This window comes from Nelusetta ayraudi, unplaced genomic scaffold (assembly GCF_046127955.1).
Source record: "Nelusetta ayraudi isolate G7.1 ecotype Tasmania unplaced genomic scaffold, CSIRO-AGI_Nayr_v1 ptg000136l, whole genome shotgun sequence".
Taxonomy (NCBI): domain Eukaryota; kingdom Metazoa; phylum Chordata; class Actinopteri; order Tetraodontiformes; family Monacanthidae; genus Nelusetta; species Nelusetta ayraudi.
Window position 1 is genome coordinate 3,400,605 of NW_027466186.1, and position 25,092 is coordinate 3,425,696.

Below are 25,092 nucleotides of genomic sequence, written 5' to 3' on the forward strand. Positions count from 1 at the left end.
CAGCAGCTCCAGCGCCGGGGCGAAGTAGGGGAGACGTTCCCAAAATATCACCCGGCGCTCTGATGTAAGAGCGAGCGCGAGTATTTTTACTCCTTGTAACCATGAGTATGTTCCCCCCCACTGCAGCCAAATAGCTGAAAGGCGTCTGGAGGAGGAAACAACATCCGTTCATCAGCACACATTCAGCGGCTCTAATTACGCGGCGGGATACGACCTTGCGCTGCGTCTTATACGCTGAGCGTAATTCATTTCTGGCCGCTTAACGAGGCACTTGGGGCCAGTGGCGGCGACTTATAATAGTACTTTGCACGTTCATTAAAAAATAAAATAAAATAAATAAAAAAGTGTCGGCTACTTTTCATCTCCACCCATCTCTCACTCCTCTGCTAAGAGTGAGAGAGGGGTGACTATCACGGGGAGAGCTACCGGCTGTTTGGAATTTGTTTTTTCATGATTTATGAGATTCCACACAGCCACCGTGAACTTGTGTGTTGCCGTAGGCAGGATCAAGTCCCATAACGTAACCAGTTAAGTGTGAAGCAGGAGTATTTAAAGGACCCTTACCTCGTCTTTCCCCCCTCTTACACGCTCCTTAAAAATCCTCCAGAGTTAATAGAGCAGACAGCTGCTGGAATGAAGTTTTCGCTGAGGTACAGCGGCGAAGGTGGGGAAACAACTGGAGCGCAGCTAAAACTATGCTTTTCATTAACGAGAGTACCCCCGCCCCTCTCTCTCCTACCACAGCTGGCCGTATCACATGACGTAAATCATCCCAGAAGTGGGATGAAAGCAGCAGTGGACCGGTTCTACCTCTGTTCTGACGCTTCTATTTCCGTCTGTTAAACATTGACAGGGACATGTTTGATTGTAGTTGTACACATGAGGATTGTTTTCAAAGAGATTTGAACATCTTTCGACGGAACAAATCCCCACTTTTGGCGACCAATTATGTTGACATCTTTTCCTGGCACAGTTAGTCGTGTCAGTGTCATCACTAAAAGTGTGTGCAGCCTTTGTGTCCAGCTATGACACACTTTAGATTAGGCTAAAGTGCACTGCTCAAACAAAGATTCTGTTGTGGAGGAAGTCATGTGAACTTCTTCGATGAACTGCCCCCGAAAATCAATGTTCATTTCCCTTAAAACTAGAAGCAGACATTATGTTTTGTCAAAAACAACACTTGCTGTTTATGTAAACAGAAATGCTTCATCGAGCTAAATACTAACATATGTAATTTGATTCCATTCCATGCCAGTAGATACTTTTTTTTAAGTTAGACATTGTGCCTTTCAAACCACAGGCATGTCCAGACGTGTTCTCGACGGGGGTGGCCTTTCGCATGGGCCATTCATTCCCCGTCAGCACCAGTCCCTGCGAACACCAGTGGCAAAACTTTGACAGTATGAAAACCAGTGTCATCTCGCTTTGCAGAATTTTGCCATTTTAATGTGCTAGTCAGAAGACCGTAAACTAACAGAGTCAATGTATCACACGCTGCATGCATGCAAAATTTAGGCATGTGACTTGCTGCTGTACAACAGGGCCGTTGAGTGTCCAGCATTCTCAAACTGTGTCTAGCCATTTGTATTACAGTCATAGCGTTTGAAAGATGTACTTACCTAAAACTCCACCGTCGTTCCAGCTGAATTGATGTCCAATATAATGCCAAAAGCGTCTGGGTAGATGGATGACTTGGATACTACACGGATAATGATAATGTCCTGTACCTTGAGTGACCTTACATGAGACGTACAATGGAAAAAAAGTGAAATGAACGAGGAAGAACAAAAATAAATAAACAAAAATGGGCAAAAAAAATAGATATGACGTAAATGTGTGCATTACAGAACAAAGAACAGGGTGAAAAGGAATACCAATTTAAAAATGGTGTCGTAAGAGAGTGAGGAGAACAGAACAAGGATGAGGATCAGCAAAATAATGGGCTGAAACATCTGGACGGGTGGACGGGAAGGACGAAGAGCAGTGAGAAAAGTTGTTAATACGAAACAGAGCAATTATGCAGAGCAGAATCTCTGATGTGACACGTATGTGAGCCTGTGCTTACAGAGAGAGGCTCCTCCTCCTGTTTGTCATCCTGCTTCGGGACGTCCAGCCGGTCGATGAAGCTCTGCAGCTCCTTCCGGAAGGCTTTCATCTGGGCGTTGATACGATAGAGCAACTCATGCTCTCTGATCCTGAGAGAGGGCAAAAGAAGATTTTGGAGGTCAAGCCTTTGAAAAAAGAATGGGGATTGCGCCAGATGGGGGAGTCAGATTACCTGCCACCCTCCTCATCCTCGTCCAACCTGAACAGCTCCCCGTTGGTAACGTAGACCCGGGCCTCGGCGATGATAGTGCTGGTGTCTGTGATGAGCCTATCGATGGTCCGGCCCAGCCTCTCCGCCTCGATGCGGATGTCTATCATCTGCTGCCGGTCCTTCAGGCTTCGGGATAAAAAACGATTGTCCACGGGTGAGTAGAGGGAACGCGTTGGTGTGAGGCAGCGGATGCTCCTCACTTCGTCCGGGTCGCTCTCCCCTCCGATGGGGCCCTCACGCTTGCGGTGCGGTGGCAGGAGGCGCGGGGTGGAGGCCGAGGCCGAGGGGGTGTCGTCGTCCCGCCCGGCGTCGCTGTCGGCGTCACTGTCCCGCGGGCTGCCGCGGATGCCGAGGTGCGACGCCAGGTCGTAGCGCTGCATGTTGGAGAGCAGCACGCGGTTCTCGTACTGGAGCTGCATGACTTTGCCGCTCAGCTCGTTGATCTGCAGACGGGCCGCTTTCAGCTCCTCCTGGAGGGCGTCCACCTTAGCGGGGTCGGCTCCCCCTGAGGGGTTCCAACAAGACAGCAGGGCGTGAGAAGTGGAACAGCCGTCGCAAATGAGACTTTAATACGCAGCTCCCGGAAGGCCGTACAGAATACATTCTTCATCCGGCCGGGATTGATTTAACTGTTGCGGAGCAGACACCTTTGAAGAATGGAGCAACGCGTTGTGTCGCTGCAAGTCTAGAGGAAAAAACAGGAATAGGAATAACATACTAACCTCCATGTCTTGATCCAGCTTCATGGGATCCAGCTTTGTATTTCAGTTTATTCAGCTCGTTTGTGACCTAGGATGACGCACCAGTGTTATTCCAACCCAATATGCAAATGTTATTGGTCCAAATAATGATTAAGAAAAACATCATCAGCCATAAGAATGTAGTGTAATATGTGCAAAAGTAATATTGTGTATCCAAAGGATCTGTCAATCATTAGTTACTTTTTGTGAGATGTTCTGATATATATGTATGGCATGTGTGTGTGTGCGTGTGTGTAGACACACATATTTGAGAGTCACTTCTGAGATTTTGTGTTATTAAACAAGACTGAAACAGAGATTAAACATAAAAAAGGCAAATCCAAACACAGAGAAATGTGTTTGAAATGTGGAGAGGAAAAAAGGATCATAAGTGCATTGACAGTCATTTTCCTCCCCTTAAATTCTCCAGTAACATTCCAGTAAATCTGTTGGGGGAAACTGGCGCTTCTACCTTTTTGTTCTCCTCTTCCACATCTGCTAAATTCCTCCGGAGGAGTTCAGCCTCATCTTCTACGAGCTGGAGCTGCTGCCTCAGCTCTGACAGGGCTTCGCTCTGCTCTCTACACTGCTGGCCTCCAGCTCCAGAGCGATCCACGCCTGCGGCCATCAGACTAGAAGTGGAAAAAAAGGTTGGAATGGTCACATATCTTTAAACCTTTACCTTCTCTGTATGTCATGGACTGACGGTTAAAAATAAAACTGCTCGAAAACTCTTAGTTTTAGCTTCCTGCTAAAACAAAAATACTTTGCTGGCTTGCTCTTGATTGGATGGACAAAAATGTACAATGTGTCTAAAAAATGTATTGTTGAGGTATTAAAGCCCTTTGTGACATCACAAGTAGCTTACTCCAAACTGCATGCCTTAGCACTTTCTCAAAAGCAAAATATGTAAGGTAAATATTTTATTCAAGGGAGGGTTGGGGGATTTTTTTGCAGGATACAGAAACATTATATTAAGAAAACACTGATGAAGTTAATTTTGCAGAACACTGGACCCTCAACTCTTCATTACCATAATGTGACATTTCAATCTGATCAACAAAGGGAACCTACCTGTCCTCCCTCATATCGTCCAGTTCAGCCTTCAGGCCCCTGTTCTCCACCTCCAGCTCCACAATCTTCCTCCCCAGTATGTTGGCCTCCTCCTCCACCAATCGCAGGCGGAGCTTCAGCTCGGACTCTCGGGTGGTGGGAGGCCCCCCAGCCTCGCCTTTGGGCAGGGGGCTGTCCACGTCGCCATAGAAGGAGCGGTACTTCTGCAGCTCCTGCTCCAGTCTGTCCTTCTCCTTGTCAATTTTGGCCATCTTCTTCCTCATCAGAATGGCCTCCTCCTTGATGAAGGCCAGCTGGCATTTCAGGTCGTCGTTCTCTTCCTGTAAACAGTGATTGTGTTTTTCGACCTCACATCACTTACAGTCTCCCAGGCAATAAACTATGTTTATAACAAAATCGACGTAAACTTAAGCACATCGTAAATGCACTCTCTCTAAACCCTTATTGGATTTTGCATGTTTGAATATGGATATTTCTAGGAACAATTCCTCTGCCTCTGCATATTTTGTCATGTTTCTACTTAATGGTCCTGTTGCCCACAACAAACCATAACTCCATACTTTCCAATCTTACATTACATGGCATTTTTTTAAGACAGCGTGACACAAAGCAACATGACTAATAAACAACTCTTTGTAATGTAATTGCATGGATGTCCACTCACCTCGACTGGAGTCTGTGGAGCTTTCTTCTCTGCCTTGTGACCTTCCTTACTTCCTTTTCGTTTCAGTGAGAGCTGCAGGAGGGAAGAGGGAGTTACCTCATCAACTGCAGCAGCAGCAGCAGCAGCAGCAGCAGCAGCAGCACAGTGTTGTCTTACAGATGACTGTGATATTATCCAGATTTATAGAACACTAGAGGCTCAGGAAAAATGCAGGATGCAGGCTGTACTTCTTAAATCTAATCACAGCTTGTATCGGAACTGTCATTCAGTAGTTCTAACAAACAACCTCAGAGAATATTTTCTCATTAAATTTCTAATAGGTCCACTATTATGATTTATTGAAACACAAGTTTTATACCAGTATAAGAGCTAAAACCAAACCACCTTTTTATTAAGCCTACTGCAATTCAATAATGAATATATTACCTGTACTTTCATAGAATTTCAGAAGACAAATTATAAAGTGTGCATGTGTCAGGGATTAACATCCAAATGAAGCATGAATAATGAATTGCTGTAGCACTGATCGTCACATCCTCAGTTTAAATTCTCAGTCTTTAACTCCTAAAAAGGTGATTCATAACATACTGTATTTGCCTTTCCGACCTTCCCAATACATTGGGATAGTTAATTTTCAACACACATTCAAGCTTGCTGTTGCGTAAAATGGTAACAGTCATTAGTCACGACCCCAGGAGCTGCTCACCTCTTTGGCCTTCTCCAGTTCATTCTGCAGGGCCTGCTTAGTCACCTCCACCTCGATCAGCTGCTGCCTCAGCTTCTCATTCTCCTCCTCTGTCCTCAACCTCTTCTCCTCCACGCTCTCCAGCTCATGGTGCAAGCGCACGGACACGTCTTTGGCCACCTGGGAGATGGGCCAAAGGAGGAGGAGGTAAAGAAGAGGAGACTTATTTATACATCAGATGATGTAATTGAGTAGATGTTGTCCTTATTAATGTTGGACACCACTGAACAGACTTCACAGACAGGAAGAAATGCTGATTTAGCTGTTAGTTTCAGTGAGTGAAAGCTGGCTGGGAGTGTTGCTGCTAACATGGGACTTTATTCAATAGCGCCCTTTGTGACATCATCCCAGAACTCTTATGTCATACTTTCTGAAAAGTGAAGTTAGTGGGGACTTCACTGAGGCTAGAGACATGGAATACAGTTAAAGCAGTGGATTTCTGATGGCACATTTAATGATTGAAATGACGCATAACCTGCCCACCTTGAGGTCCTGCTCCAGGCTTCGGAGAAGCTCTCCGTCCACCTGTCCGCTCTCGGCGAACCGGAGTTTCTTCCTTTCTGCCTTCTTCAGGCGGTACTGGAGGATCCGGCAGTTCTTGTTTGCTCTCTCAAGCTCTCTGCGCATGTCCTGCAGCTGGCAAGTGTCTTCCTCATAGAAGGTGTCCCGCATCTCATCCATCTCTGCCCGCATCTCGTCGATTTCGGTCTGCAAGCAAGGAGAGGAGCAAGCGTCAGGAGAAGCTCACTTTTAGAGCAACAATGAATAAAACCATAAAAACAGTTTTCAGTTATTTTTAATAAACAAATGGAAACATAGCTTCCGCACAGGCGGCAGTGTTGGCTAGGCTACAACAGGTGCGCACAGTTGCACGTTGACAACCGCTGATAGTCGTGAAAATGTCACCGGCTTACCTTCAGAAAATCGTTTTCGTCCTCCAGCTTTTCTATCTCCTCCTGCAGAAAGTGGTCAGGCTCGGGAGCCTGCGACTGTGGACTGTCACGTTCGGGGGAGAGCTCCGGCTCCGAGGCCGAGGGGGATGCCGACTTCACCTGCATCTTGGCTCCCTTCTTGCCGAGGCTCTTATTCAGATGGAACTGTATCAGCTCGGACTGCAGGCATCCTTCCTTCCAGAAGCCGGGTCCGCATCCCACCGCGCTCTTGGAGCTCTTCTTGCCCGATGTCTCCCCGCCTCTCTGGTTCTTGCTCTTCAGTTTGGGGGATTTCGAGGCGCACGGCTGATCGGAGACGACGCGGGGCGAGTCTTCCGGCGTCTGGACGCCGCCTCGATCCGCCGCCCTGCCGAGCGTCGGGCTTTCAGCACCGGCAGCCTGGACAGCGGCCGCGCCTCTACCGGCGGGAGCGCCTCCGGCCTGCCGCTCCCTGCCGGTGGAGACGGGGGAATGACCTCGGCTGTTTCTGCCTCCGCCGGCTCCCTGCTTTGACGCGACGGGCTTTGACGCGTTGCTGCCCTTCTGCGCCGCTTTGGATCCGCTCTCTTTGACGCCGGCCGGGGAGGAGGACCGCTGCTGCTTCCGGCCGCTATTGTCTGGCTGCCGAGACGAGTCGGCGGAAGACGGGTTCATCATGGTGTCAGGGGCTCAGCTCTGCCTCAGCAACATCCATCCAACCCCCTCCGCCCCCCTCTCTTCAGCGGTAATCCTGCATCTGAGGAACAATCGACTTCTTCAGAGGAGAAATGTTCAAATTCAAGCCCTCTACAGGTCGAGTAGCGTCGATGGTAGAAAAAAGTGAATGGGAGTAGTATGGTTATGAAAAATGAAACAGATGGGGAGGCAGGGACGTGTCTTGTAATTTAGATGAGGTTTATTTTTAAACAGACGAGGCTAATTAGGTTTGGGAGAGACAGACATGGCCATTAGTTCTCGCCCAGCCCCTCACACCTCTCCCCCAGGCCACCCTTTTTCACGAGAGGAGATCAGCTGCACATTAGATAATTGGGCAATTATTTGCGTCATGTGCTCAGCCTTAAAGGGCGACGGTGGACAAGAGGACAAGGAGAGAGGACGACCGATTCAATTTCTTTTAAATAATAATAATAATAATAATAATAATAATAATAATAATAATAAACACTTTTCAGCTATTCAAGAGTCTTGAATCTGAACCACGATCTGGCAACCAAGAGACAAAGGGGGATCCTGCCGTTTGATTCGAGCCACATGATGAGCTCAAAAGTCTAACAGCCATTTCCTGTCAGCACGACGGTCTAACTTCCCATAAGCCAACATTACGGCGATGACTCATGAAGGACGAGCCATAAAAAGTCACCGGCAGCGGACACACCGCCTCTTTTCAGCCATAGTTGAACCACTTTGGTTTCTCATTTCTTTTCTTTTGTCTCCCATGTAAAAGCTGAGCATCGTCTGTCTGTCCCTCTTCCCTGTTAAACAGGATGTAGATCAGTGTTTAGAAGAAGAAAAAAAAAACAGCAACAAAAAAGTGGGAAGGTATTAATAGCTCCGAGCTCTGTCGACATATAAACATATGGCAGCAGGAAGAGTAAATCATCCCACCGTGGAGGCCTGGCACAATGTGGACCGCTCTCAGACATTTGCCCTTCGCGCATGCAGGTTGTTCAAATTTCCGCAAAACACGCCGGTGCGTTCAAAGACAGTGAGAGAACAGAAGAAATAAGAACGCTGAAAGCGTAGTTCTTACCTTTCTGGCTGTTTTTTTTTTTTCCGTCGGAGGCTGAGGCTTGGTGATGATGAGCGGATGCTGAGTCGAGCGCCTCCCCGAACAGCGAGCACCTGTTTCAATATTCATGACATTACATCATCGCTAGGAGGGCAGGGAGTGCACGGAGATGAGGCTGCACACAGCGGTCTCCTCTCATTGGAGCATGGCACGCTCGCTCTCTCAACAGTGATTGGATGAGGCCACTTGGGCAGCGGAGCGTCTACTTTTTAATCAGACTTTTGAATTGACCTTGGTTTGGTAGATTGCTTATATATTTTTACATGATGCTCCCAAATGTTTATCATTACAATAACAAAGACTTTAATGGGTGTAATCTAAAGATATAACTTATTCTCAATTTTATTAGGAGTTTGGCGAAACTAAAGGGCTCATACTTGTTCAATTTTTAATGTAATAAAATGGAATCTTGATATGGGGCCATTGTAGTTTGAACAGGTTTGATTTGCATATATTTTCACAGGAAGTAGTTGCTGAGGGTTTGGAAACAGTCTCAACATTCCAGATCTTAGGGAGTGCATTGCATTACTGATCATTTTAGGAGCGTCAAACGCTTGGACGTAAGCTTAGAATATTACAGTAAAGCCAAAAAATATACTGGTGCATATCAGTGTCATGCATTTGTCCTTTATTTGCTAGGTTTGGCACCACTGCCCCTCATTCCAATCAGAAACGAATGGGTCTCTTGTGTGTCCCATAACAACAGCACACGTAATACCATTATTTAACAGTATTGGAATGAAAGTGAAAGTCTTTAGTACTGTGTTGGACCTGGAAGGGCTCAGTTTCTTTCTGCACTGAATGTTTTTTGGGAGAGATTTCAAGCGCTTCGCAAAGCTCTGCCACGACCCTCCAGGGTGCTCTCTCTCTCTCTCTCTCTCTCTCTCTCTCTCTCTCTCTTTCTCTCTCTTTCTCTCTCTCTCTCTCTCTCTCTCTCTCTCTCTCTCTCTCTCTCTCTTTCTCTCTCTCTCTCTCTCTCTCTCTCTCTCTCTCTCTCTCTCTCTTTCTGCAAGAATCCATGTGCTCCTGTCACTGTAGACCTCTTTATGTCTTGATGGGTGCAAAAGCAGGGCTACTCTCTATTGTAATCACAGTCGAATTGCCTGACATGATGATGTTTTAGGGGGCCAAGCAGCCAGAGCATGGGCAAGATTTCAAAAATAATTAGGAAAACAGATGTTTGGGGGGTCCTGACAGTCTCCCACAACCACCCCCACCATCACTCACACACACACACACACATACGGAGTCCCCAAGACAACTCAGTCATTTGTTTGTATTAAAGTGGCAGATGTCAGCGTCAAAGAGTCTCCCGTGTGTCAGATGGGGAGATTGATTCGGCTTTGTCTAAAAAAAAACATCAAAGAAAGAGAGAGAAGGTTGTTATTTTGTTTTTTGTTTTTTACAGAAATGCCTTTGATAAATCTTACCTTTATGGCACAAATTGTATCAGACTAACATATTGGGCATCATCCATCCCTATTTGTTATTTCTGCATGAATTGTTACATCAACACACTCCAGTATTCCAGTACTAGCCTTGAAAAGAAGAACTTATATTTAGTCACCCTGTGTGGGAAATATGGAGAGCAGTGAGAAGATGACTCATTTTCTTCAGGGATAGACAGCCAACTCAACTATTTTTCTCCTTCACTATTGTTGCATCTTTTATCATATGTCTGTGTCTTGGCAAAAAAAAAAAAAAAAAAAAAACTCTCAAAATAAGGACTGTCTTCATATGATCCGAGTCTTTCATCTTGCTGGATGAAGGACTCGGAAAGCAAGTGTAGCTTTATGTTGCGCGAAATAGAAGACTGTCTTAAAAAAAACAACAACAAAAAAAGACAGTTGTTAATTTCACAACACCAACATGGGCATCAACTGAGCTTTTGACTGGCTGAAAGATTCTTCCATTGCTGTGAAAGCCACATGGGGTTTACCTGAAAGAGAAAGCTCTGCGCAGACACTCATTTATACCAGCCGCACAAATGTTGGTGTAAAAGTCTTTGAGCTGCCTACGGTGAGCTGTAGATCTTACAGGAAATCTATCCACTGTTTATATCTGGTTCCTCCTCTTTTCAAAGTGAAGTTTTGCTGTTGAGTCCTCCTTGCAAGGCAGCTGGATCACAGAGATATCACATCTAAAATCGTACACATCCATTTTGAATAGCTCTATTGAGAAGCGTTTTTTTGGTCACTTGGTTTGGGTTCTTTTTGTTGTTGCAGTAGAAGGAAAGTTGCAGCAATAACTAATTGAAAATGGCAAAGAAGTCATACAGGAAGCAAATGTGAGGACAGCTGCTGCTATTGGCTGGCTGGGCAGTCACATGTATTTCACCGGTTCCTCTTTGCACCAGTGAGAAGCCTCAAATTGTTGCTATGCCTCAGTAAAAATACATCTGATTGGTCCACTTGGAATGTGATAGATAGAAGGTTCGTAGAAGAAGGTTCGTAGAAGGTTTCCCATGAGCAGTTTTTTTATGGATACATGTGATGTGATATGTAGGACTGCTTATCATCTGACTTGATAAGGTACAACAAAACAAAAAAATTAAATTTGATGAAAATAATACACTTACGCCAACCAAACACAAATCAACAGGTATGTTTTACATATATGCTCACCATAATATGCTCAGCAAAGATTTTTCAAACCACATTTAGGAGGCATGAAGTGGGGCATTTTGGCTTCAGTTCGTATGTAGTTGAAACAGATGGAAAAACACATGGTCCTCCTCCAGGAGAGAGGTTGCTGCTTTTCTGTGATGTGTTGTGAAATGAGTTTTGAAAAGAATTACACAAGCCTCATCCCGAGTGATACCCCTGAGCCAGCAGAGGCCTCCCACTCAGAAACTGTGGCGAGTGGGAGGTCACACACACATTCACCCTCCTCCCTCCCTCTCTCTCTCTCTCTCTCTCTTTCTCTCTCTCCTGTTTAATAGTTTATTACACACATGCTATTGCCCACATACACCGGTCTGACTGAGAGAGGAGCAGTTGGAGGAGTGGGGGTTGTGAGACAGCTGCTGTATATAGTTACCATGGAAACCTTTGTGCAGCTCGGGTATACCTTTGGGAGCGTAATAAATTACATTTTAAGGGATTTCCCCTCCTTTTGGTTAAAGTAACATGCCGAAGATGTGATTTTCTGCAATAGTTTTTGTCATTCATTGTTTTGTGTAGATTAAAAGAGCAAACAAGGCATGGCAGATACGGCCACACCCAATGTTAGAGCCACACCTTTAGTTTATTTCATTGAAAAAAAAAAATAACATGCTTAAAACAGTTGGTGCATTATTGTTTGTTTTTTTTGTTTGTTTTTTTTAAATAACCCAACGCAGTTATATTGTTGGATATGAGACCGTCAAAGTATACATGGGTGTTATTTATCTGAACTTCTTTTGTGGGCTGTAGGTTCAAGCGATCATGAACGATTTAAAAAAAAAAAAAGAAAAGAAAAAGAAATTAAGGTGTTTTAGTTTGGAGAATAGAAATAAATACGTGTAAAATGATAGTATTAAGTATTTGTTTTTTTTTAAGGATTTTCTTTTAAATATACATACATATATATATATATATATATATATATATATATATATATATATATATATATATGTATATTGTTGCGCAATTACAAGTGCTGGAGCGCTTCTGTGACGCCCTCTAGTGTTGGAGATGCGACACACCGCATTTGTAGCCTCATATCAAAATCTTCATCAAACAAAACGTCGACAAGGCATGAGTAGAGGCATTCAGTTTAATTTAATTTTGAAGAGAGCTCAGAGTTATGATACTTGAAATAAAAAACACAGAGAAGCAACGCGGACGTACGACTGTCCAAGTCAACAAGCTGGGAACGCTCCCAAATGCGGCGTGTACAAAATATCACAATGTAATATGTACAACACAAAAAGAACACAAACACACACAAACGACCACGCGCGACGAGAAATAAATTGATATTTACATGGAAATAAATATAAATAACCATTGAATAACATCGAAAATGTGTTGATTGATGGGTGATATAAAGCTGGAGCTGATTTCTTTTTTTTTCTTTCTTTTCTTTTTTTTTTACAATGGACTACAGGCAGAGCAGAGATATTCTTCATAGTGCTATTACATGTTCAGGCTCACCAACTCTTTGTGTATGTAAACCCAACCCCTACACGCACACAAAATTAAAATAGATTTACATTCAAGCCAGCTCAGGACGCAGACTAAACTTTTCTTTTGACACAAAAACATACTTGACGGATTATTACAACAAAAACAGGAGGCTGCTTTAAGGTATGTTAGTTAATTTGATTGAACCGGCCGCCAGCTGTTCCTGCACTGTCTGTGAATGCAACTTGGGCCTCGAATGGCGCCGCCGCATCGTTCGGAGCGCAGCGTTTCCATCAGCGTGTGAGACAAACAGCATCATGATGGAGGTTGAAATAATGCAAAAAGACAGGTAAACATTAGAGAAGACAAAATTCCACCAGCGGCTCCGACATAAATCAGGTTACACTGAGATAATCATCTAATCCATCACTTTGCTTGATAATAATCTTGACATTTCATTTCAGTAGTTACAAGTTGGGGGAACATATAAAACTTGTTATGGTCATATACAGAAATAGATATATTTTTTTAATCATCTCTGAGCTACTGCCAGTGATCGTTCCATCATAAACCAGCGAACCATCCCATCCAGGTCTCAAAGGCTCCAAAACTCTATTTTGTTCTTCTGTACTTTTTATTTACATCTTTCCACTGGATATTGATTTCTCTCTCTGGAGCGGCGAGGATGGCCCTCAAAAGTGAGTCCACGTTTTCAACTAAGCAAGAGTAAACAACAAAACTCTGCACAAACGAAAAAAAAAAAAAAGTGGATAACTGCAGAGGTTCAGTATCAGCAATAAAAACCAAAAAACTAAGACTTCCCTATTTAATGTAATTTAATAACTTATGTAGGATGGGGAAGAAAATCACACTGTACTTTACATTATCTTTTTATTATAACTGCAAAATAATAAATGGATATGTTGGTTGCGATGTTGGTTCCCGTCTCGACACAGCAGTGATTGCTCAAAGAAATTCTCCCTCTAAGGCTGAAAATGTTTTAGCTTGTTTTAAAGATCAAGCTCTGCGACTCATGGCACCACCTTAAAGAGAAGGAGTAGCAATGCGCTGCCATGGTTTTGGGTTCGTTTGCGATCCCTTTGACACGTCTAAGTGACAGGAAGATCTTCTCCACACAAGCCTCTCGCACCGACCTACGACTCAACTCAAATCATGGCTTGAATAAAACACACGTCACGCTTCGGATCATCTCCATCCCACCTCTCCCTTAAATAAAGTCTATCGTGTCTCAGCACAATCAAGATTGAACCAACCCAGTTCCTCCGGCGTTTGCCTGGACCTTCCCGGATCCTCCTGATCCTCTAATCCCGTTTGGCTCTTCCTTTCCTCTTCCTCCTGCCGGAGTTCTCCTGGGGCTTCTCCTCTTTGCTCCCCATCACCACAGCTCCGTTGGCTGCCTTGCTCAGTCCGTTGAAGGTCCCGTTGGAGATGGCCTTGCCCGCCTTGGAGGAGGAGGAGGCGGCGGCATCGCGCCTGGGCTGCTGGCGGCGGTAGGTCTGGTAGTAGAAGTTGCCGAAGAGGACGATGAAGGTGATGGCGTAGCAGATGAGGGAGTAGTGCATCCAGTGGGGGAAGTCGCAGTTGACGTACAGGGACAGGGCCGTGTGGCCTATGGTGACGTGGAATTGGATCTGGAAGGCAAAGAGAGATGTGAAATCACCGTTTTTCTGACATGCAAAAGATGACCTCTATGGTTGAACTGTGAGTATTTGCAGAAGACGTGAGGGCATCAGAGAAGACGTGAGTAAGGATAAAAGTCACACGTATTCGGACTGAAATAATCGACAAGAGATAAAAGATCAATTAAATGACCTGAGAAAGAACAGCAGTGCATAGAACAGAGCAATTAGGGCAAACATGGGACAAACTGAACTCTAACAGACCCCTGGAAAGCAGATAATAATGTTCATCATGAGACAATATAATAATAATAAGGCTTTTGAGATGCTAATGCTAATTTATCTTCCCAATAAAACTGTAGAAGATGAGCGATGCTTTTAATAAGGCGAAAGGTTCCGACCCACACCAAATTAGATCAGTTTTTCTCTTGAATAAAAGTCACTTTGCTGGTGTTCCGACAGAAGGTTTAATATTGTCACAGGGTGACAGGGAAAGATCATCTTTTATGTCTTTCGCTTGTTTAATTTTTCAGAAAATGTGTGTTAAAACACTCTGGACATCCGCTGTTGTGACCTTAAGAAAAAATAAAAACAACAACAACAACCATACTTACATAACTCTCAGGTCAGTGACAAGACAAACAGCCAAGTGTTCAATCTTCTCAACATCATGTTCACCAAACAGATGAGCAAATGCACAATCCCTCTCAGGCCTGCAGCTGACGGCAGCGACGTGCCGTGACGGCATCTTACCATCTGGATGATGGTCAGGTACTTCTTCCACCACAGGTACTTCTGGATCTTCGGCCCGCACGACGCCAGGCCATAATACAGGTACATCAAGACATGGATGGCAGCATTCATGTGGGCGCCGAAGAATGCTGCAACGACAAACATAACACAACAAGATCAGCGCCTGTATTTACATTTTTGGTCCTGTTACACATATTTATGCCTTAAAACCACTGAAGCGACAAATATTTAACACTGTAGGTGTTAGATATTAACACATTAAATATTAACATTATTAAATAATACACTGTAGGTGTTAAAGGTCCCGTATAATACATAGTTTCTGTCATTGTTACCCCCAGAATCCATTGAAGATGCCCTTGAGATGAAGTTATCTCCAACTGGTTTTGCACATCCTACTCACACTGTCCTCCTGCCACCCATTTGATGCCGATCCACCACAGCGTGAACATGGTGCAGTGGTGGTAGACATGCAGGAAAGTGACCTGGTTGAACTTTTTCCTCAGGATGAAAAACACCGTGTCCAGATACTCGATGCCCTTTGAGACGAAATACCACCAGAGAGCGCCGGCCACCTGTCACACACATGAACGTGAGAAATGAGTCGGGGGGCTTGGAGAAAGCCAGGCTCCCAGAATACAATAACTAGAGAAGATAACAGAGGAGGGTTCTGAAGCTCGACGTCTTATTTCCAGCGGACATCTGACACTGACCCGGCTCGGCCGCGTATGTGACCGTGCGCTGCGTCATGGAGGAAGGAAGAAAGGCGAAACCGAACACCTTGCCTGACTTGGCTGCAGCACTCTGTTTGTCTCTTGATAATAGAAACAGAATCCAGCATAATGTACGCTGATAGCATTAACTGGGCTAATGCTACTTTTTAAGGATTTGTCTGCTGATACCTGCACTACTAAATACAATAACAGTTACAGGTGAATGAATAAAATAAAACATACACTAACTACAACATCCATAATTAGGGCTGATAGACATCAGTCCTAGTTATGGATTATTCCAGCTTCATCGAGACAAACGGAGCCCATCATGAGTGTGTGCGGGTGTGTGTCTGTCTGTCTATGTGGCGAAACACTCACCCTGACTTCATTGGGGTCGTCTGAGTAGTCCACTGGTTGACAAATGTAACTGTAGCTCGCCGACCGCGCTGCCATAAAGAGCTAAAAAAAAACAAACAAAACAAGAGTAGACGGTTGTGTATTTGTTTTTTAACACAAGCAGGTAAAAAAAAAAACATCAGTCAAACCGTAGGTATCTACCTCCTTAAAGATAAAGAAGTTGAGGAAGACCATGCTGAAGTTGTAAACGATGAGGGTTTTGCGGAGCTGGAAGGGCTCCCTGTTCTTCATGTATTTGGGTCCCAGCCAAAGGAACAGCAGGTAGGAGGTGCTGATGGCCAGAGTGGGCAGAGGGTTGTCCATCAGGGGCCATTTCTCCACTCGCTTGTCTGCACGACAGATGTTCACTCAGTGTTACATAACCATTCTTCACGATTGTCTCACACTGTCAAGTGTCATAGTTATCTGAAGGAGGGTTCAGTCAAGAACAAGTGACATATACATGATTTTGCATCATGACAACCTGTCTGGAGGTCAGCAAGCTGTAGACACCGACAATGGTCAAACTAAGAATATATCCGCGTGTGGGTGTGGATTTTAACTCCCTCACGAATTGGAAGACAGCAGATTTATTTGAGGATTCAGAATTACATAATGCAGAAAACCTTTCAAGTTTAAGCTTTCGGTTGCTCTTGATTTCAGTTGTAATCTCACAGGTCCATTTCGGCAAGGTCCAATTTTAAGCAATTTTAATTTGAACGAGGAAAAAAAACAGGAAGTGGAAGCTCAGCCAGCCTAGCGACTGCCATAAAAGAAGGTGCAATTTAGTTATCAGGAGCATGTTGCATCATCACATTAAAAGAATAACCTGGACAACAGATTTTTCTCTTTACATTTGCTAAAAGTTAAACACTGCAGCACCATGTGAATTGCGACAGGGCACTGGTGCATATCGAGTGTTTCCCATGCACCAACAAAAAGAACCTGAACTGTAGCTGTGTGGTGGGGGGGATAAAGGGAAAACAGCCAATTGGCTTTCAGTGACATTGACAGACAACAGACAGACTCTCCTCTAATGAGCAGTGGTTCAGTGTTTTACAAGATAATGTACACAAGAGAAATTACAAGACTTTTTTACCTGCAATAGTCAGTGTCCATTTGTAGAACTCTATAGTGTCGTTAATGAAATGTGTGACAATCTCCATGGCTGTGGCCGATGTCCTGAAATTAAAAAAAAATATAGATGTCAGAACGCCTCTGCAAAAGTTCCATATTGAGCAAAAGTGGCAATGCCAATGCTTTTGAGTGTGTCAATTGTGGCAGTAAACCCCTCAAGATGTGAAAGGGCCATCTTTCACTTCTTTTGCCTAGCTGAATGCTGGATTTTAGGACTTTGTGATGTCACAAAGGGTGATAATACTTTACTAATATGTCTCCCAGGTTAACAACAGCAACAACAACAACAACAGGACAATTCAGGTGCCTTTCCTGGCAAGCAGGTTTTTACCTGCTTACAAACCTGTGGAAAGTTCAAGCAAAGTATCAGTTTAAGGAGGGAGCTAAAAACAAGGCATTGTCCCGCCAGGCTGCAAACAGAGGGCTAAATATAGAGTTTTCTGCAGCTCTTTTTTTGGGGGGATAATGGATTGTGAAAACTGCTAAACAGGAATCTAGGATTTTTTTAATTTTTTTATTTTATTTTTTTAAATGAAGATCTAAAAAAAAAAAATGTGTACTACATGGAGGATTTGAAACTAAAACTAAAAATAAAATTTAGCTCTACACATTATGGACACCTAAGCTCTCAAACAAAACAGACCAGATCAACAGAGTATGGGCAGTATGAGATTGTGGCCCCATGAGGCCATATAGGCGTCATGGCGCACAAAGAGTGGAAGCATGCACCGGATGGAGGAGAAGAGCGCATGTGTCAGCGGATTTTAGGGATGGGTGGGCTTCCATCACGACCACCACCACCAGCGGTGGGCTTGACGGTATAGGGGCGATACCTTGTGTCCCACTTCCTGCATGGAAGTGGGTCATTGTTTATCTGGTGACGGACCGGTACAGATGCTCATATCAGTAGCGGAGCGCGCGCACGGACACATGGCGTGTTCTAATCACCGTGTATGGATGACGCCCCCCACCCTCCCACCATCCACCCCGACTATCCTTCCCACTAACCGCCTTCATCCTCCACCACCACCACCACCACCACCCAATTCCTCTCTCTATCCAGCCCGGAGCGCTGCTGCAAGGTCCGTTCTGCACGGGGCTCATCGCAGGGGGAAAGAGGCATCGAGAATGAACCCTAATGTCTGTTACAAAAAAGAGGCGCAAATAATGTCGCTCCTATAAAGAGAGAGGGAGATGCGTCTGATCTATTATCAGTGCGGTTTCACTGTGGATGAATTTGCATTCTGCGGCACAGAAAACGGCCTTCAGCCAGGCTGCACGACATGACCTGTCATCAATATGACGGAAAATGAACCCAATTATGTTTTTCGGATTAAATAGGCGAAATGGCGATTAAAATAATCATGTTATCGCCGGTGGTAGAGAACGCATCGACAATAAATCTTTGGCCTGGAACAATTCGACACTGGTCTCTCTCCACCTACACCGTACGGGATGAGGATGCTCGTACTCTTACCGTGTCGGTGCGATTAAGGTTGGGGGGGTGGGAAATCTGTTTATAATGACATTCAGAGCAAGGTCGCACGGCGAGTGTCGTTCCGGCTGCGACCCTCTGGGCTTGTTGTCTAGGAGCTGATGGATGGTTCCGAGTCCGAGGAGATAGAAACGGGCCGCTGCATCAACGGCGATGGCATGAATTCCTCGCCGTAAGAGCACACTGGCCTCCTCCGAGCGTCCGCTTCAATGAAAGAGCCGCACATCACCAGCTGCAACCCCGGCACAAAATCGCCCACACATCCGGTTGGACTTTTCAGATTAAATGCAACCTTTTTTGCATTACAGTGCAGTGAAAAAAAAATCTCAGTTAATTGGAATGCTTAGCAAACTAGCTTAGCTTTGATTTAGTCCAATCCAATTAGAAAGTCACTTAATAAATTAGACGCAAAAACAAAAAATAAGCACTTCCCCACATTGTTAAAGAAACATGTTCTGGATTTTAAAGGAATTTTTTAAACTGTCACCTTTTCGTTGTAATAATAATAATAATAATAATAATAATAATAATAATAATTTAAAAAATAAATAATAATAATAATTATTTTTATTTATTTATACATATATATATATATATATATATATATATATATATATATATATATATATATATATGTATATATATGTATATGTATATATATGTATATATATATATATGTATATATATATATATATATATATATATATATATATATATATATATATATATATATATATATATAATCATTATTATCATTATCATTATTATTATTATTATTGGGCAATCTCATCATCGGTTTGTGCGTTGCAAGAGCTTTATTCAACCAGACTACGCCTCACTTCCGGTTCGCCTCTGGACACACATGCAGCCTGACGCATCTTTGCAGTTGTGGTGACACTTGACGGGGGATGATAGAGAGATGCTGTGCGCGTGCGCGCAAATGGAGGCGGCTCGCACGGTAAAGCTGCTGCAGATTCGGTCAAGCTGGCGAGACGCAACCGAAGAATGGCAAACTGAAGGCTTCTCACACCTTCAAAATAAAAGACTATTCTGTTGCCTCTTCGTGCGTTATACACTGTTTTATTTTTATTTTTTCCAATCAACGTGGGTAGGTGCTATTTTTAAACAGGCATATTTTACAGTCGTACTGGATCGTGCTTTGTTCAGTAAACATAGAGGTGATGTAGTGGTGTGTGGAGGAAAGATGAAGGCATACATCAACGTCATGCCTAGAGTATTGAAAGAAAAGTAAAGTAGTCTTGTTAATTAAGCCACGCTGGGATTTGTTCGTATTTTTCTTGCAGATGTGACGTAGAATGGCATAAGTGCTACACATTACGACAACGAAGATCCTTTTACGGCCGTTAGGGTGAACCGCATTCTGTCTTCAAAGCCGCTTTATTTTGAAAATCCTTTCAGGCACACGGTACGACGTTGTTCTGCGGAGCTGGACGATGTACAGTACAGCGGCGGCTTCTCTGTAGCACCGGCTTTCTCTCTCGTCCTTCAGGCCACTTTACGATTTATTTGTTTGTGTCCTCTGTGTATTTTTCCCCTCGTCCCGCGACGCACATCGGACCGGTACGCAGTCTTTGCCCAAGGCGTCTTTGCGGGGGGGAAACGGCGGAGATGCGCTCCGAGGAGGAGTCGTCTCACCGGCGGTCGTGATCTTCCATCAGGAGAGGCCCTAGTTCTCTGTTCACTGGAGCTCTTCTGTCATGTGAAGATGGTCCGCTGAATAATAGTTTCCGAGGCACGGAGAGCTTTTCGCTGTCAACATCGAGGCTGACTCTTTGTGGGGAAAATGAAGATCTGGAGCACAGAGCATGTTTTCAGGTTGGTCAGACTGGACCCTTTTAGACTGGGACTCATAAAGAGGAGCCTTCAGCTTCATTTACTGAGCTCCCGTCCGTGGATCTGAATATTAATAACTCTGGCACCGTAGGACAACTTCCTACTGTTTTTTTTTTGTTTGTTTTGTTTTTTCTCTCCTCGGTCTCAAAAAACAAATCAATAAAGAGAATTTATTTCTGGGCTTAAATGTGGACTTTTAACAATATTTTGTTGTACCTGAACTAGTAATGATCAGAATGTAACCTCGGGCTTTCTTGTTTATTCCAGAGCCTTAACAGTAATGGTTAATTCATTGATATGTAGAAGTGATATAATTCACTGAAAATGAAAAATAAAGGAATCGGACATGAGCTTCAGGAATCACTGCAGCGTTTCCCTGACAACTATAAATGTGTGTAAATGTCCTTTGTTTCTGTCAAAAATGGGGTTTCTAAATTCTACAAGGTGACCAATAATCATTTCATCCATAACAAAGAAGATACACTTTCTCCTCTAATTTAACCTTGTCTGTTTTCTCTCAAGTTCTATTCCGTTTCTCTTCCCTTCTATTCTAGAGTGATTGCACCATATTCATAGAGCCGTAGTTACATCCATGACCCTCATCATGAAGATATTCCTGAAGTGCTTCATTTCAACGGTTGCAATAACTTAAGATAACGCACTTGCTGTTCTTCTTCATTCCTCTCTGTCTGTCTTTGCATGCATGCAGTTACCCATGGGAGTCAGTGGTTAAGGCTGCCATGAGGAAGTATCCCAATCCCATGAACCCTAACGTCATTGGAGTGGACGTACTGGAGCGCAACTTGGACGATGAGGGACGCCTGCACAGTCACAGACTCCTCAGCACAGAGTGGGGCCTCCCCAGCATTGTGCGAGCGGTCAGTCACCAACACAATTTTATACATCCATCCCTGTTGGAAAAGTTCGCACGCACGCGCGTATCCAGGGATGTTTTTATATTGACCCTGTCATCACTGTCTTCACAGATACTCGGAACCAGCCAGACGCACACGTACGTGAAAGAACATTCTATAGTCAACCCGGATGAAAAGAAGATGGAGCTGTGCTCGACAAATGTAAGCTAATGCTGTCAGTCCTGACTGGTGGTTCTCTTATGCAGAACCTTGATACACAAGAGGAGGAGAGCACATTATTTTCAGTGCTACTGCTGACAAAATCTCATTCTGCACTCAAAGAAAAAAACGTTTTATTTGAAAATGTAAATTTGACCAACAAAACCTAACAGACAGAACTATAGAAATAACACAGGACATGACATAAAAGACAAGATAGACTGACAAAAACTCCTGAGCATGTGAAATCTGTTCTCCACATTTGAGCCACACTGGAATTATTTTGTTGAGCTACATCCACCAACTACTCTCCTTTAAATGTGCTTTGTAAAAGAAAACATACTGGGCTGGAGTGTAAAAGCGGCAATACAATGTGTCGTATCTCCAGTTTGACCATCTAAAGGCTTGTTAACCGGAAGTAAACCAGGAAGCCACAAAGCACATTTGCCATACGTGCCTCACGCGCACAGTTTTAGATTCCTCAAACAGATCATCAGCTTCTTCTTTCTGAATATATGCTGTCACTTTAGTCATTAGCATTAATCTTTTAAGCTGTGTGACTCACAAACGTGTTAACAAACAATTTGGGTAATTAATTTAAAATCTGATGATCAGCAATTGTGAAATTTTGTAGTTTTCATGTAGCCTGCAATAAAATATTATGCACAAAAGATAATGAGGAAGAGAGCGACGCTACAAAATGAAATTATAGAAAATAAATACATATTTCAACTTTTCAGATCACTCTGACTAACCTGATCTCAGTCGATGAGAGGCTTGTTTACACACCACATCCAGACAACGCCGGGGCGTAAGTACATTCAAGACGTCTTTTATTTATTGAGTAAATCATTTTTTATATATATAGAGTGCAGATTGAGTGTATCAGAAACAAAAAAGGAACACATCCCTCTTGACAGAATGTCACTCAGAGTATCGTTCAGATCATATCATGCACAAATAAGGTTACATAGATGCTTTCATGCTACACAGAGGACAGAGATGGCAATGTGCACAAATTGTATCTGGGTTAGTCTCCCTATAACTGTGTGTACAGATAATTTGCAATCCCCTACCTCATTTCAAACCCTAAATTATAAAGACTTCAATCAGAAGGAGGATTGGGCAAAGAACACATACTGAGGTACCTACAACAAGTTTGTAGTAAAGGTAGTACAGTAGCAGTAAGATGTATTTCAAGGAAGTGAAAATAAGGAAGGAAGAGGAAGGCATGATGGCCAAGCGTGTTTTTAGGAGAAAATGAATAACAGCGCGGTAGTACAGAAAGGGTTAAAATAACTAAAATACACCAAGTAGCCAGACTGTTTGTGTCTTGAAAAGGTCATGTGCAAAATTTTAGAATCAATTTTAAAATTAACACGCAAAAAAGAAGAGATTGGTGTGTTGTGCTCACACTTCCTGGTGTGTTACAGTACGAGTTGCATGTGAAGCCACAGACGACTATTTTCAGGCTCTTGGCCTACACAAATGTTGACTTGAAAGATGAACAAGAAAGACAAAGTCGTCACTGCAAATAAGAAGAAGAGACCAACTAAATGTTATGGTGTCATTATAGACATATAGATCATTTACAGTCTGTCATCTATCATTCAGCCGAACTGATCGTTCCTGGGAGGTAGTGTGAGCTAAGGAGCGGAATGCGGTGTTCCCTCTGCAGACACACTGTGTTTACTGCTGTCAGTAATCACCCCTCACTCCTCCTCAGCACCATCCTCACCCAGGAGGCCATCATCAGAGTCAAGGGCGTGAGCTTGAGCAGCTACCTGGAGGGGATGATGGCCAGGAGGATGTCAGCCAATGCCAGGAAGGTAAAAGAAAAGAGGCAATGCTTATCGTCTCTGAGAACATATCCGTGCATGTCCTCTCAGCGTGACTCTGTTTGTTTTCCTCACTGTTTTCGGTGGGAAGACAATGTGACGAGCATGACCAGACGGCGTTCAGCCGCCTGCCCTTTTTGCCTGAATGGCCTTTGAACTCTTCTCTCTGTCTCTGTGTGAACCTGTAGGGCTGGGATGCTATTGAGTGGATTATTCAGAACTCTGAAAGTGAAAACGTACATCTTTGACAATTACTAACTCTGGTAACTCCTCCTCTCTATTCTACCCCCTTTTGCAATTTTCACTCTCTGTTCATAAATGTAAAAGCGACCCGCTCTTTTCCCTTCTCCTTCTCAGATCTGCACATTTTGTACCGTATGATGTGCCACGCTTGTGTCAAATGCCCTCCGTTTACTCGCTTGTGTGCACAGGACTGCAGTCCCACAGTGGCGACCTCCTATCAAGGCTACACCTCATAAACCCCAAAGGGTCTCCTTGCATCTTGGGACTCCTTAACACTTCTGGGAGGTCCTGTCGAGGTCTCCCTGCACACCACCGCCCTTACCTCTGTACGACATGTGCTCAAGATGGGCAGGGAAACACTGCCGACGCTGATGTAGGTCCGCGGCTGGTACATACTGGTACAAGTTGGAGGAGAACATCGCTAGACCACGCTGTGCATTACATTTCATTTTTTTGTTTTTACGTCCCCTTTTCCCTTGTTGCATCTTAACTGAAGAGACACAAGGATGCACCGTGACTGTATGCAACAGACTTCATGACATTTCTTCAACCTGTTGGATGTTTTTTGGGTTTGTTTTTTTTTTGCGACAGCTCCTCTTGCAGGAGTCCATGGTGCTCAAGAGTCAGCGACTGTAGCTCGAGAGGAAGGAAGGAAAAAAAGGGGGTTGTGCTACGGCTAGCTGGAACATGACAAAAATGCATCCCAAAGTAGATACAAAGGTTTCTTAAATAATATTCATAGGAATGTACTAGAATATACTGACACCCTCCCTCACCCCCTGGTTGTTGTTTTTTTTTTTTGCTGCTGTCGCAGCATTAACAGGCACATTTTTTCATGCCTGAAAACCAGCACTTTGCATTTGACATAAACAAGGAAACCAACTGAGAGGACAGTGATAAGTGTCTGAAAACAAAAAGCGGATTCACTCCAGTTTGGAGCAGTTCCACCAACCACCCACTTCCTCCAACCCAGGTTGGCGTCTGCATATCTCCGCTTTGCCAGCTACTAATGGAAGCCGGGCAGCAGGGCAGCGTGGAGCATGCAATGCCGCAAAGAGGGGGTGGAAGGGACAAACAATGACAGCAATCAATGCTGAGTAACTAATCCTAGTGGAGTGAGTAGATAGTATTGACATCATTTTGTTCATAATTTATTGATTTAAGCCATTATGTAACAAGCAGTTAAATAACCTTTGTTTTGATGGTCAGTCTTGATAAGCGGTACTGTTTGCTATTTAACTGCAAAAATTATTAAACTGACTGAACAATGATATTGTTAGCACTGTCTCATTTGTTTCTGTTACGTATCAGATACGTCATTAGAATTGCTACTTTGTGTAGTACCTCCACCACCTCGTCTTATGCGGCTTTTTTTTTTTTTTAATGCAAGTCTTGTGTCAGTGCTTTGTCACATTTTATCAGAACGTCTCATCGCCACTCCATTATTGGCAAAATGGAGCGTCTGAACAAGTCTTCACGTTTTTAACTTCTCCCTTGCACTTCATGTAGTTGCCCACATGGGAGCGCAAGTTGGCTGCGCAGACCAATAGATGTGTTTCCCCTCAGGCAAGAGCTCTGAG

General features: G+C 43.8%; 3 protein-coding genes across 6 annotated transcripts; 1 reads left to right on the forward strand and 2 right to left on the reverse strand.

Moving 5' to 3' along the window:
* Positions 1 to 1,295: 1,295 nt before the first annotated feature.
* On the reverse strand, positions 1,296 to 7,566 carry mtcl3 (MTCL family member 3). Of its 2 annotated transcripts, none has more exons than XM_076012598.1 (10): positions 6,455 to 7,566; positions 6,024 to 6,248; positions 5,502 to 5,660; positions 4,796 to 4,867; positions 4,132 to 4,451; positions 3,530 to 3,689; positions 3,040 to 3,106; positions 2,279 to 2,822; positions 2,066 to 2,195; positions 1,296 to 1,737 (listed from the first exon to the last, which is right to left on the reverse strand). In XM_076012598.1, the coding sequence occupies exons 1-10, from the start codon at positions 7,127 to 7,129 to the stop codon at positions 1,594 to 1,596; spliced, it is 2,496 nt and encodes an 831-aa protein (XP_075868713.1). In that variant the 5' UTR covers positions 7,130 to 7,566; the 3' UTR covers positions 1,296 to 1,593. The 2 variants fall into 2 exon arrangements, with proteins under 2 accessions (XP_075868713.1, XP_075868714.1); XM_076012599.1 differs by having other exon boundaries at positions 1,619 to 1,952.
* Positions 7,567 to 12,003: 4,437 nt separating this feature from the next.
* elovl4a (ELOVL fatty acid elongase 4a) lies at positions 12,004 to 18,505 on the reverse strand. The gene is made up of 7 exons (XM_076012600.1): positions 18,487 to 18,505; positions 16,972 to 17,054; positions 16,035 to 16,222; positions 15,855 to 15,935; positions 15,164 to 15,335; positions 14,761 to 14,888; positions 12,004 to 14,019 (listed from the first exon to the last, which is right to left on the reverse strand). The coding sequence occupies exons 2-7, from the start codon at positions 17,036 to 17,038 to the stop codon at positions 13,690 to 13,692; spliced, it is 966 nt and encodes a 321-aa protein (XP_075868715.1). The 5' UTR covers positions 17,039 to 17,054; positions 18,487 to 18,505; the 3' UTR covers positions 12,004 to 13,689.
* A 1,417-nt stretch (positions 18,506 to 19,922) lies between these two features.
* prelid3a (PRELI domain containing 3A) lies at positions 19,923 to 24,890 on the forward strand. 3 transcript variants are annotated; one of them, XM_076012495.1, is made up of 7 exons: positions 19,923 to 20,340; positions 21,068 to 21,236; positions 21,345 to 21,434; positions 22,172 to 22,242; positions 23,158 to 23,260; positions 23,458 to 23,532; positions 23,627 to 24,890. In XM_076012495.1, the coding sequence occupies exons 1-6, from the start codon at positions 20,309 to 20,311 to the stop codon at positions 23,515 to 23,517; spliced, it is 525 nt and encodes a 174-aa protein (XP_075868610.1). In that variant the 5' UTR covers positions 19,923 to 20,308; the 3' UTR covers positions 23,518 to 23,532; positions 23,627 to 24,890. The 3 variants fall into 3 exon arrangements, with proteins under 3 accessions (XP_075868610.1, XP_075868609.1, XP_075868611.1); XM_076012494.1 differs by having other exon boundaries at positions 23,701 to 24,890; XM_076012496.1 differs by lacking the exon at positions 23,458 to 23,532 and having other exon boundaries at positions 23,701 to 24,890.
* The last annotated feature ends 202 nt before the right edge of the window (positions 24,891 to 25,092 follow it).

What these genes read in the sequence shown, in the direction of transcription:
- mtcl3 (XM_076012598.1), bottom strand. Translation starts at nt 7,129, where the DNA reads ATGATGAACCCGTCTTCCGCCGACTCGTCTCGGCAGCCAGACAATAGC. An exon ending in ACGAAAACGATTTTCTGAAG is followed by an intron (nt 6,249 to 6,454) that starts GTAAGCCGGTGA and finishes CCTTGCTTGCAG; the next exon opens with ACCGAAATCGACGAGATGCG. An exon ending in TGGAAGAGGAGAACAAAAAG is followed by an intron (nt 3,107 to 3,529) that starts GTAGAAGCGCCA and finishes GCGTCATCCTAG; the next exon opens with GTCACAAACGAGCTGAATAA.
- elovl4a (XM_076012600.1), bottom strand. Translation starts at nt 17,038, where the DNA reads ATGGAGATTGTCACACATTTCATTAACGACACTATAGAGTTCTACAAA. An exon ending in ACTTCTTTATCTTTAAGGAG is followed by an intron (nt 15,936 to 16,034) that starts GTAGATACCTAC and finishes GTTTTTTTTTAG; the next exon opens with CTCTTTATGGCAGCGCGGTC. An exon ending in ACGACCCCAATGAAGTCAGG is followed by an intron (nt 15,336 to 15,854) that starts GTGAGTGTTTCG and finishes TGTGTGTGACAG; the next exon opens with GTGGCCGGCGCTCTCTGGTG.
- prelid3a (XM_076012495.1), top strand. Translation starts at nt 20,309, where the DNA reads ATGAAGATCTGGAGCACAGAGCATGTTTTCAG. An exon ending in TGGAGCTGTGCTCGACAAAT is followed by an intron (nt 21,435 to 22,171) that starts GTAAGCTAATGC and finishes TCAACTTTTCAG; the next exon opens with ATCACTCTGACTAACCTGAT. An exon ending in CATCCAGACAACGCCGGGGC is followed by an intron (nt 22,243 to 23,157) that starts GTAAGTACATTC and finishes ACTCCTCCTCAG; the next exon opens with CACCATCCTCACCCAGGAGG.